Consider the following 12,174-nt stretch of genomic DNA (forward strand, 5'->3'; position numbering starts at 1 on the left):
TGTCAAGCAAAATCGATTCAAGAATTTGGGTGAACTTCACAAGGAATGGACTGAGGCTGGGGTCAAGGCATCAAGAGCCACCACACACAGACGTGTCAAGGAATTTGGCTACAGTTGTCGTATTCCTCTTGTTAAGCCACTCCTGAATCACAGACAACGTCAGAGGCGTCTTACCTGGGCTAAGGAGAAGAAGAACTGGACTATTGCCCAGTGGTCCAAAGTCCTCTTTTCAGATGAGAGCAAGTTTTGTATTTCATTTGGAAACCAAGGTCCTAGAGTCTGGAGGAAGGGTGGAGAAGCTCATAGCCCAAGTTGCTTGAAGTCCAGTGTTAGGTTTCCACAGTCTGTGATGATTTGGGGTGCAATGTCATCTGCTGGTGTTGGTCCATTGTGTTTTTTGAAAACCAAAGTCACTGCACCCGTTTACCAAGACATTTTGGAGCACTTCAGGCTTCCTTCTGCTGACCAGCTTTTTAAAGATGCTGATTTCATTTTCCAGCAGGATTTGGCACCTGCCCACACTGCCAAAAGCACCAAAAGTTGGTTAAATGACCATGGTGTTGGTGTGCTTGACTGGCCAGCAAACTCACCAGACCTGAACCCCATAGAGAATCTATGGGGTATTGTCAAGAGGAAAATGAGAAACAAGAGACCAAAAAATGCAGATGAGCTGAAGGCCACTGTCAAAGAAACCTGGGCTTCCATACCACCTCAGCAGTGCCACAAACTGATCATCTCCATGCCACGCCGAATTGAGGCAGTAATTAAAGCAAAAGGAGCCCCTACCAAGTATTGAGTACATATACAGTAAATGAACATACTTTCCAGAAGGCTAACAATTCACTAAAAATGTTTTTTTTTTTATTGGTCTTATGATGTATTCTAATTTTTCGAGATAGTGAATTGGTGGGTTTTTGTTACATGTGAGCCAAAATCATCACAATTAAAAGAACCAAAGACTTAAACTACTTCAGTCTGTGTGCATTGAATTTATTTAATACACGAGTTTCACAATTTGAGTTGAATTACTGAAATAAATGAACTTTTCCACGACATTCTAATTTATTGAGATGCACCTGTATGTGTTACCCTAATGCCATCAGTCCTGTTTTCTATATAAGCACTGGGTGAGTGCAAATGTTTTTTACTATAATTTTTAAATTGTTTTTTTTTTTTTTTTTTTTTTTACTTAGTCAGAAAGCATAGTTTATAGGGGTGCTTCGATCAGGATTTTTACAAACTGATCACCAATCTTCTTGTCACTTGATCGGCCTTTACCGATCCCTATACTGATCTTTTCATCATGTCATAATTGGCTATATGTAAGTGTTCTGCACACTGTCACTATTAATTGAATTTTCCTCTTCCCAGTAATATCACTTTGCCTAGTTTTTGCTGACAAAAACAAGTTTAAAAGACTTATAAAAAAAGCTTTTCTAATAAGACTTTTAAAAAAAAAAAGTGTAGGCTAACAAAAATGCATAAATATATTATATACTTTATTAAAATAGATAGCCCTATAAAAAAAAAAAAAAAATGAAGCTTAGTGTCAAACTGAAGAAACTGATAACCCATGGGTGCAATTAAACTTGTGACATTTTTTATTATTGATTCATTGTCATTATTTCATGTAATTAGTAATAAAATGAGGAATAATAATATTTTATTTTTGCATTATATGTAATACATTATATTATGGTATCTTAATATTGTATAAAGAATTATTATATTTATTAATTCCCTGCCTTTTCATTTAGTTGGATGATTGTATTAATTGTTTGTTTTTCACTTGTTGCTGCTTGAACTTTAATGAGGGGAACATGAGATGAAAGTAGAGATGGGCAAGTGGTGAAAGAAAAGAGGAGAAAGAGCGCATGTTTCTGGACTCTACAGGTGCTACTATTGTTAATGCCGTTTAATAGGGAGATATTTAATAAAGGAATTTGAATTACACCACGTCTTGTGGCTCGTTATTACTGAGGTGCCTATGACAGGCAGAACAATAAGGACCGTTTCACAGCTCACGCTGTTTTCCCTTTGCCTTGTCGCGTGTGAAACGGCACATTACAGTACAGTACACAAACTTTTCACATTCGCCATACCTCTTTCACTGCATCGCTCTTAACTGCTGAATCAAGTTTGTTGTCTTACAACACTATGCCAGTATTCCCCACAGTCAGTGATGCCATGACAGAGCTGCTTAACTCTTAAAGGAGCTGTGCGTCTTTTGCGACATGAGCGATCGGTTTATGCGTTCAGCCAAATTATGATCGCCAATGTGAATATTGGCCGATACCGATCGGTGGCCGATTGATCGGAGCATCCCTAATAGTTCAGTTGGTTGGTAACGTTTGTGAATAAAATGTATCATACTTGATATATTTAACTGACATTTTAAATACAAGTAATCAGTTAATAGTTTTTTGTGAATTGGCGTACTCAACTAAAAAAATTACTCAAATACCCATCCCTAGTTAAATCGACAGTCTTATATTTTATTACCAAAATATAATTATTTTACCCAATATTAAAGTATCTTTAGAGGATCGGAGCATTAGTTTAGCAACATGTTAATGTCAAACTTTTTTAAAGAATTGTGAATCAAGTCTCTTGTGTGCAACGTGTGTAGAGCTATTATGCTGTATACTGTATGCAGAGTCTTTCAAATCAGTCCGATCAATGAGGTTCCATTTACAGTAGGATGCTGCCTTGGAATGTAGCATCCTATGTAGGCAATAGAGAGCAAGCCAGCTCATTTGGTGTTGGAACAGATCTATAATAATCCCAAAATAAGCCATGACATGCAGCTAACAAGGAGCAAGAGTGTGTGTATTGTGAATTTATGATTTCTTGTATGCTATTTAAGCCTGCTTACTTTCTGAGACACTTTACTAGCTCTGATTTTGAGACACCTTAAAATGTGGAGACACATCTCTTTGCTTTTACATGAGTAATGCAAAGGTGTGTTTGTAGCCTTATTACTCTGATTTGTTTGTATGTGTGTGTGTGTACACAGGCCTTCATATGAAAGATTGTCTAGAGGAACTGCTTTGACTGCCCACAAAGTGAAATCATGCAAAATGAGGGGACAGAGTGCAGGTCAAATGTGTGTATGTGATTTGGTATTTTCAATCTGGTCTTTTAGAATCACATTACTATACCTACATTTTTGCTAAATGATTTTTAACCTGGCTCGTTGTATATATCGTGGGAGTTTCCTGGTGAAATGTACACTGTTCCACACACAATGCTATCTTATGACATCTAAACACTTTTTTTTTTAATGATTTGTAAGGCAATATGTTTTAAGATATGCATTACAGAACCAACTACATTTACAAGCTAGTTCAAATGCGATCAAATTGTGTGGTAGATCATCTGATGGAGCATTGCACTTGCAATGCAGAGGACCGGGGTATGAGTCATGAAGAGCACACAAGTCGGCATGTGAGTTTTAAATGTCATAGAAGCACCACAAAATGACGAGGTTGCTTCAGCAATTTTTATCTCACATTTGCTTTCATGACACTATCGGTAAGGTTTAGGTTTAAGGTTAAGAGTAGGGAGGTAGGTTTTATTGATTTAAAACTCGATAGAGCATTAACCTTAGAAACCTTATCTGTTTGGAAGAACATTTAACTCGCTTCTAGCGCCACACAGTGGACATTTCACCTCAGAACTATTGCAATACCTCTAATGAACCACGTAATGTCATTTTGCCAAAAATGTCACCACAGTCACATAATTTTCTTGAGATCTGAATAGATATATTACATACCATACATTCTGATATCTTTAGCCATGTTTTATTGCACACCTCTCCTCAGCAATCTTCACAATTAGAGGTATTATTCATGTCCGTAGCCTAAAGAGAGGGAGAGAGAGTGAGAGAGGTATTCAGGTTATTCTCTGCAGTGAAACCATTGCATTCACATTCCCATCAGATAACATTTGTGTTACAGGATTGTGTTACTCTGTGTGTGTGTGTGTGTGTGTGTGTGTGTGTGTGTGTGTGTGTGTGTGTGTGTGTGTGTAAATGACTCATGGCTTGTCCTAATGAAAGCTTCTGTCGCTCCACACAGCTCACTATTAGAGGAAACCAACACACACCCTGATTGTTATCATGATAGGGACTCTGTCCTAGATACACACACAGATGTGCAGATAACACTTGTTTAATGATGTCAAAATAAGAGCGTGCCTTTTTGACAGACTTCCTACTTTCATTCTTTGGACAGGCCTGAACTGTGTAATAGTTCTGGGATATGTTTTGTGTCATTTCAACGAGGCACAAAGCAGAATAGAAAGAGATGATACTAAAGTTGTATTGTACATCACTTCTTATCCAGTGGCATCTGCTTGTGTTGGTGTCTGTAAAGTCTCAGCTCATAGATCGCCGGCAGTCAGTTCACCTGATCATCTGATGCATATTGCACACAAAAATGGCAAGTGCTGGCTGAAATCGACAATCTGATTGACTGGCTTTTATGAGGTTCCAAACGTAAGTTTGGGAGAAGCTTGTTCATCTAGGCCTGCCAATCATATCCCAACGATACTTCCCTCAAATCGGTGAGGTTTTTCTAGCATCACCTCCACCAATTATCAATTAAAATTGTCTTTTTATTTCTTGCTTTAGTCAAATAGTCGGTGGGCGGCTAAAGAGCTCTCAGAGCTCAAGCCCAGTCCCGTGCTTGAGCCACTCCATTATGGACAGCATGGCAAATCTGTTTATCTTAATGCGTTCCAGGACTTTATGAATGAGTGAACTCATTAAAAATGCAATTTCGGGGAGTTGGAGGTGCTTCAGTCCACCTGAAAATGAAATTGTTTAAATTGTGCTGGGCTGACACCATAGCCATGTTTCCACTTGGGCCAGTGCGTGCCAGGCCAATAGCCTCGGACCTCGAGCCTTGAGACCAAAATCAATTTTCATTCCCAACATCGGCCCAATAGCTCGCAGCGTTGCCCTGCAACCCGCCCTTAATGCATCATCCTGGTGCCAACGTCACACCCCCCGCCTATTTCACAAGCAAGAGGAAAGCTCAAGATGTGATATCAGACTCTGAAGACAAGCTAACCCTCGAAATAAACATGGTGGAGACTGAAGCTGCCATTTGTTTGCTTATTTTGGTCTTTGCTTGGTGAAAAGCAAGACCTGACTCAGCAAAACTCCACCTTTTACATTTGACCCTGCCTCAATCCCCAGTTGGCCTACTTTTAACCCAAGTGTTTTCAGCTGAGGAATAGGGATGCCAACTTTCTACCAGCCAAATACAGGACATTCCTTCTTTAAATTAGGAACACTTTTTTTCCAGCGGGGCTCCAGCATGAGACTCTGTGCAAAGGTTAAAAAGGTACACCCAAAGCTTGTTTACATAGAAAACAACAGACGGCACAAACGCATTCGATGTGAACAGCCCCTTACACTTAAAATGAAAACCGCTACAAAGGTCTCTACAACATCCGGGAAAAAACTCATTTCTATCAGTCTTCACGTTTAAGAAATACTACTTTTTTGTCAGAAGAACGAAGCTGCAATAGAAAAAGACAATATTTTTTCTGTCAAGCATTTTCTTACCCATAATTAACTTCAGCCTTTTCCATTTTTAAAGCTCAAAGAGTAAACTGTAGAGACTGTTGAAAATCCCAGGAGATCAGCAATTACAGAAATACTCAAACCAGCCCATCTGGCACCAACAATCATGCCACAGTCTAAATCACATAGATCACTTTTTTTTTTCCCCATTCTGATGGTTGATGTGTGCATTAACTGAAGCTCCTGACCTGTATCTGCATGATTTTATGCATTGCACTGCTGCCACACAATTGGCTGATTAGATGTTCGCATGAATATGTAGGTGTACCTAATAAAGTGCTCAGTGAGTGTATATATAATGCTGTTTTTCCTGCTGTCCTTTGATTTTGTGGCGTGTTTTGCTCAAGTAATATGACACTCTTGAGCGTCGATAATAATTAAATTCCACCATACGAAGGCAAATTAATTGATTTACAAATACTTAATCCATCAAGATGTCTTTCTCCATCACTTGCTGTCATATCATTAGACATATAGGTATCAAGTGTCCTATCCACGTAAACAAATGGCTAATTACAAGTTTTGTTGAAATTGAATGAATCATTTTATAATGATGAACATGCCAGGGTTTGTTAAAAGCATGCAGGTCAGTTTAGGAGTGTTTGACTTTCAGACTGGTTTCTGAAGTAGGCTACCATTTAAAATGTAATGTGAATGACTGTACAAAATCGAATTTGATCAGAAAATCAGATTTGGCTCACATTCAGCTACGGTGTGAACATTGCCTCAGACATCTATTAAAGACAACATCTTTCGCGAGTCATACTTCATTTTTTTCACAGCTAATGAATGTGTTTCTGGACCATTACCTTCCTCAGTTTTTGTTTTTGTCTTTTCAGTGGAAGGAAATATAATTTTGTTGATCATGGAGGAACAGGATTTGAGAGGGAATGCAAAAGTGGTTTGGTAAAATCACATGATTCACTTGAGAATCACATGAACAGTAGGTGATAATTTCCGAAAAATCTCACCCGCATTTATAGACATACAGAATTGACTCGCTGTCTTACCCCAAAGTCCCAAAGTACACAACGTGTTGCCACTTGTTTGTGTGCGTGTGTGTGTGCATGTGTGTTTAAAAAATGTAATCTTTCACATGTGTGGCTTCACGGCTCCCTCTCTCTCTTTTGTAAATGGTGATAAAATGGGAAGATGTACATTGCAATGGCATTAATGGGAGATTTAACAATTTTAACTTTACATGCACAAGCAAAAACGGAAATGGACAATATTCAGTATACATCTCGATATTGATGTGCTTTACAAATTTTTTTTTTTTTTTTTTTTATCCAATCAGAGGAACCATCATTTTGACAAGTCATTGTTGATTCAAAAGATTTAAAGCAAAAAACATTTCTGTCATATTTCCTGCCCTTTCACCTGGAGCTTTTATTTTTGTGGACAACTGAGGGAAGACATTTTAGTTACAGTGTGTATATGACATGTTTAGGGTCATTTCCTCCTTTTCTGTGGGGCATTTTAAGATTTGTAAAATAACTTGTAGCGGTTGCAAATGTTTTCACAGCACTCTCTCTCAGACGCACACAGTGATGATTTTTGTGTGCAAATGTGTGTGTTTGCATCTTTATTCAGAGGAAACTGTATCTATCTGTGTGTTGACAGTTGTGGTTCAGTCATTGAGAAAAAAGTCCAACCCACTCGCTGACAACAGGGAATCAGGGGACGAAGACCAACAATCGTGCTGACACTGGAGTATGTGACTCCCATAATGCCTCTCTCTGCTCTGATTGGATGATCCCTCTATCACAGTCTGCGCACAGTTCTGACAACACACACACACACACACACACAAACAGACCTGTTCACTTTTCTGCATAATGCTGACTAAACCCTCCTACTCTGTCTGGCTGCTGTGTGTGTGTGACAACAAAAGAACATTGCACCCAAAACATTTAAATTCTGTCATAATCACTCTGTTTCATGACTGCATAAGTTCTGTCATCTTTGCTGTCGTTCCAAACCCGTATGACTTTCTTTTATGGAACACAAAAGGAGATTTGTAGAATGTTTATGCCGTTCTTTTCCATCTAACAAAAGCATACAGTGACCACAGTTGTGATGCTCCCATTAAAGTATCGATAAAGTTGTCCATGGGACGTTATAGTCTACATCTTCAAGCCATACGATACCTTTGTTTGACAATCAGACCGCAACGTAAGTCTTTTACCTTTTCACTATAATTCTCAGATTGCATCCATTCTGTACCACTACATGTTTAAAACCTGGCATGTCGAGTTCAGTTACAAGACACATGAGAACCAAAAACAGTAGATGTAAAAAGTATGGCAGAAAGACGGTAAACTGTTGTGTTAGATTTGACAGATTAGACAGCTAGTGCTAGCTTGCTCCCCTTACAACAAATCTAAACTAGTCGAAAACTTGCCGCAAATTTGCCACTTGTTGTTTTCACATGCAAATGAGTTTTTGATTTGCCGCAAATGTTTGCCAGAAGATTGCAGCTCTTCGCCGGTAGTGGTGAATGTCCGGCAAACCTTTGACAACAATGGACAATTCGCTGCAAGTTTGCAGCAAAGCTCATTTGCATGTGAAAGTTATCAGTGACTAATTTCGGAAAGTTTGCGGCAAATTTGCCATTTAACTCTCGATTTTCGTAAGGGCCCTCTAAACATCGCTAAAAGATAATACAAACTTAAAATAGCCTTTAGGTTCAAAGGTAGCTAGGTTTGGATACACTATTGCTAGTAAAACAGCTAGTTTTAATCATCAATTAAATGAAAGTATGACACTTGTGAAATAATCTTTGCTATACTATTATTATAATGATGAGTTTATAACATACCTGTAATAAAATGTTCGCTGCAAAGCCAAGAGTTGGAAATGATCTCCTCAGTCCAGTCAGCTCTGTTGAAGGAATCTGATAAAAGTGAAGCCTTCGGCTTTTGCCATTGCAATTTTGACAGCCAACAGCGCAGCACAACATTTCATTTAGCTTAACCAGAAAACTTAAAGGTAACGGCTAACTTTTTGAGGACTATTGGGTCAGCTACCTAAAGGTTTGTTTTACTGTTCACACCAGTCTTTTTGACACCACTTTTGACTGTGACGTTGCCAAAGCATTGGTCTGTAAAACAACACTGTTCCTCACGGATACCTTTTTTTATGGCTTCAAAAGATTTGGAATATAGCTCATAAATATATGGGCAGCTTTAATTATACTTTTTTGTGGTATATTGTTTGTTTTGGAGACAACTGTCTGATTGTGTGCACAAGACCAGCTTGGACATTCTTTCTAACATCTCCTGTGTTCCGCAAAAGAAATAAATCCATTTGGGTAAGTCAGTTATGCCAGTTTTGGGTTAACTGTTCCTTAAACTCTGCAAATGGTTGCAAAGACACTGAATATGGAATAACAATGGGTGTTGCTTGTTCTGGAGTCTGTTGCCAGTATGTAGAAACCTAAACCCCCCTGTGTTCCAGTATTTGGTCTTTCCCAGTTCGAACCCCTCTTGAGATTTCAGTCCTGAAGAATCCGTAAACATCAGCACCTATTCATATCACTACAGCGAGCCGAGTGCTCCAGCATACCACAGGAAGGTTTATCAGGACGATCCCTGGAGCCCAACGGCACAAAACAACAGAATTCCACAAGATGGAAAGCGCGAGTGAGAGGAGGAGAGAGGTGTTGAAAAGCTTATTGTTAACCACAATGAATCCTTACCCTTGAATTAAAATGCACTTCTGTTTGAGGAATTCTGTCGTTATTTGCTCACCCTGTGAGGTTGAGTAAATGGTGACTGAAATTTACTTCTGTGTGAAAAGTGAAAATCTATCCCTTTCAAACCTGTATGTGGTGGAGATGTGAGTGTGCTCTGCATCCATGTTATTTTCTAACTTATGAATTCTCATTAGCACTAAAGGTGTAAAGCATCACGAGACTATACACCTGGTTCCCACAAAGACATGTGGAGTAATCTATTAATGTAATGCCTGCAGCGGTATTCTATAAGCTGAACTGAGTGTGTTGACCTGATTCTTTTCCTAATAATTGATGAGTGAAAATTTCCTTGTTACGTTGCCCTTTGACTCTGCACATTCCATGGCTGTCATCAGATATCTGGCTGGATGGCCATTTATAGACCATTTGTCTAACTGAGGACAGATGAATATCTAAGCTCTTCAAGATAACTTTTTAACCCTTTCCAGCTTTATGCAAAGCAACAATTCTTGATCGTAGGTCTTCTGAGATCTCTCTCTTGTGAGGCATGGTCCATGTCAGCAGATGCTTCTTGTGAGTAGCAAACTCAAAATGTTTGAGTGCTTTTTATAAGTCAAAGTAGCTCTAACCCACACTGCAATCTTGTTTCATTAACTGGATGCTAGGTTTGCCAACTCCTGACTCTAATTAGCTTTTGTTGACATCATTAGCATAGGGGTTCACTTATTTTTCCACAGCACTGTGAATGCTTAATGGGATGTATTAAATAAAGACATGAAAGATTATAATTGTTTGTGTGTTGTGCGCTTAAGCACATTGTGTTTTGTCTATACTTGTGACATTGATGAAGATGAGATCACATTTTATGTCGAACGCAGAAAACTAGCTAATTCCAAAGGGTTCACATACTTTTTATTGCCACTGTTTAGGTAAAAAAATAAAAAAATATGGTATTGTGGTGTTACATGTCCAGAAACATGCTACTAACGTTGTACCATGTCCAAACAGCCATGCTTGATGCTGAACCCTTGATGTGTTCAATAAATTATCATTTATCAATCATCAAATCACTGCTAACGTGCAGTTTCTTCTTTGTGTGTGTTCATAGGTGACTTTGTAGATCTCCAAAACTTAGGAGTGACCCTACTTCCTACTCACCTGGCCAATTCACGGCAAGGGGCGGAATCACTCAGCCAATCCAGAGCGAGGGGTGGGGCCATGGGGGTTTTACAAGTGCTGTTATTGACCAGTCTGCTGGGGCCTGCAACTCTAGGTAAGTCTATATCTAAACATTATGCCCAATACAGGTCAAGATAAACCTTTATACAACACTGATTATGAAGTAAATAATTATTTATTTACTGTCTGTTTTAGGGTATCCATGTGCTGCAGCTTATCTAATTAAAAGAAGCTAATGTTCTGTATTGTTCTATTTTCCACTCCATATGCTGCAGTCTCACAGGATATGTGCTCATACAACAGAGCAAAGCGCAAATAACCTGAAATACTCTGGCAAATACACTCACACAGCCCTAAAGCTGGTGAGCTTTTAAATGCACACACCAAACAACGGGTGAATTGTACACTGTTTTGTTTCGAGGAAATGGCACTGGTGTTTTAAGCAACCATTTCACGGAAGTTCCTCCTGCTGCTGAAATTAAATGACCTGAATGTAGCAATCTATACTAAAGCTTTATCTGGGATATTGATGTCTACACACCGGCATTGCTTACTGAATTACTGTATTGACTTTAATGTGAATTTTCATGTGACGTTTCATTTGAATGTGATGGACAGCATTTACTATGTGAATATGTACGTGATTTATTGCATTTTTGGAAGTAATGAGCAATATGTCATTTTTTGCATTAATGTATCTACAGTATAAGTAACATTACAGTGATTTATACACTGTTAAGGGTTGAAGTGGAGTGCTTAAAACCGTATTTTATAACCTTCTCACATATAAAAATATGTTGCAAAAGATAACATTTATCATTTTTGTGGTGGAGCCAGTAAAAATGTTGGTACGGCAAGCAGAAAAAAAAAATCCTTACTGTTCAGCCCTGCAGGTCCAAATATGTCCAAACATTTAAATTATATGATGTCCTCTGTGTATGATGATTCCTCTGTGTATTAAATAGCAGATTTAATGTAATTTTTGTATGTTTACAATTACAAAGACTTGTAAACAGACCTTCACTGAATTCCACAGGATTATCCCAAACAACCCAACATCTGTCTGTTTCTCTCACCTACTAACCTACTTGAAAATGATTGAGAATCCTGTTTGAACCGCCTTTTCAGAGACCATATTTAAGAGCTTACAATTTCTCTCATAACGCACACATGTTAGAAAATAACATGTGGAAATAAACTTAGAGACAGAATTTGCAGGTAAGATTTCTTGCCAGTCTTGGATCGCATAGTGTAACATGCTCACTGATGGCCAGTTTACCTCTTTAGCTCTGCTGCATATATGGCAGTATCATGATATAACAGGATGGACAATAAATCGAGGGACACAAAATATAAATAGAAAAACTATAACTTGCACTGAGGTCACCGAATTCTAGGCATAACCCACATACAAGCCTATAAAAGATGTAAAGAAACTCACTGTAAACACAAGGCCAAATGCTTTTCAGGGTCGTTGGGTTTGCAGGAATTAGATGAAGCAAAGTCTTGAATTCGTAAACGGACATTCTGAAGTATTGATGATAAACTATCATGATACAACTTCAACTCCTGTATCAGTCTGTGGAACTCCCCATGTTCCTCTCTTCTCTCAAGAAAGGGGAGAACCCAGTATTGACACCCGTTTCTTCTCCTTTCCTCATTGAGCAAAATAACGATAAAGTCAAGTCATTTTTATTTGTAT

The 12,174-nt window shown here is 38.5% G+C and overlaps 1 protein-coding gene across 1 annotated transcript in view; it reads left to right on the top strand.

Annotated features, from left to right (window-relative positions):
• The window catches only part of LOC127456476 (adhesion G protein-coupled receptor L3-like), a 369,401-nt gene that overhangs the window by 89,583 nt on the left and 267,644 nt on the right, over nucleotides 1-12,174 (top strand). Inside the window, exon 2 of the mRNA XM_051724997.1 lies at nucleotides 10,402-10,566. Coding sequence (XP_051580957.1) covers nucleotides 10,512-10,566 — 55 coding nt within the window. The 5' untranslated portion in view covers nucleotides 10,402-10,511. The remainder of the gene's footprint in view (nucleotides 1-10,401; nucleotides 10,567-12,174) is intronic.

Source organism: Myxocyprinus asiaticus, chromosome 2 (assembly GCF_019703515.2).
Source record: "Myxocyprinus asiaticus isolate MX2 ecotype Aquarium Trade chromosome 2, UBuf_Myxa_2, whole genome shotgun sequence".
NCBI lineage: Eukaryota > Metazoa > Chordata > Actinopteri > Cypriniformes > Catostomidae > Myxocyprinus > Myxocyprinus asiaticus.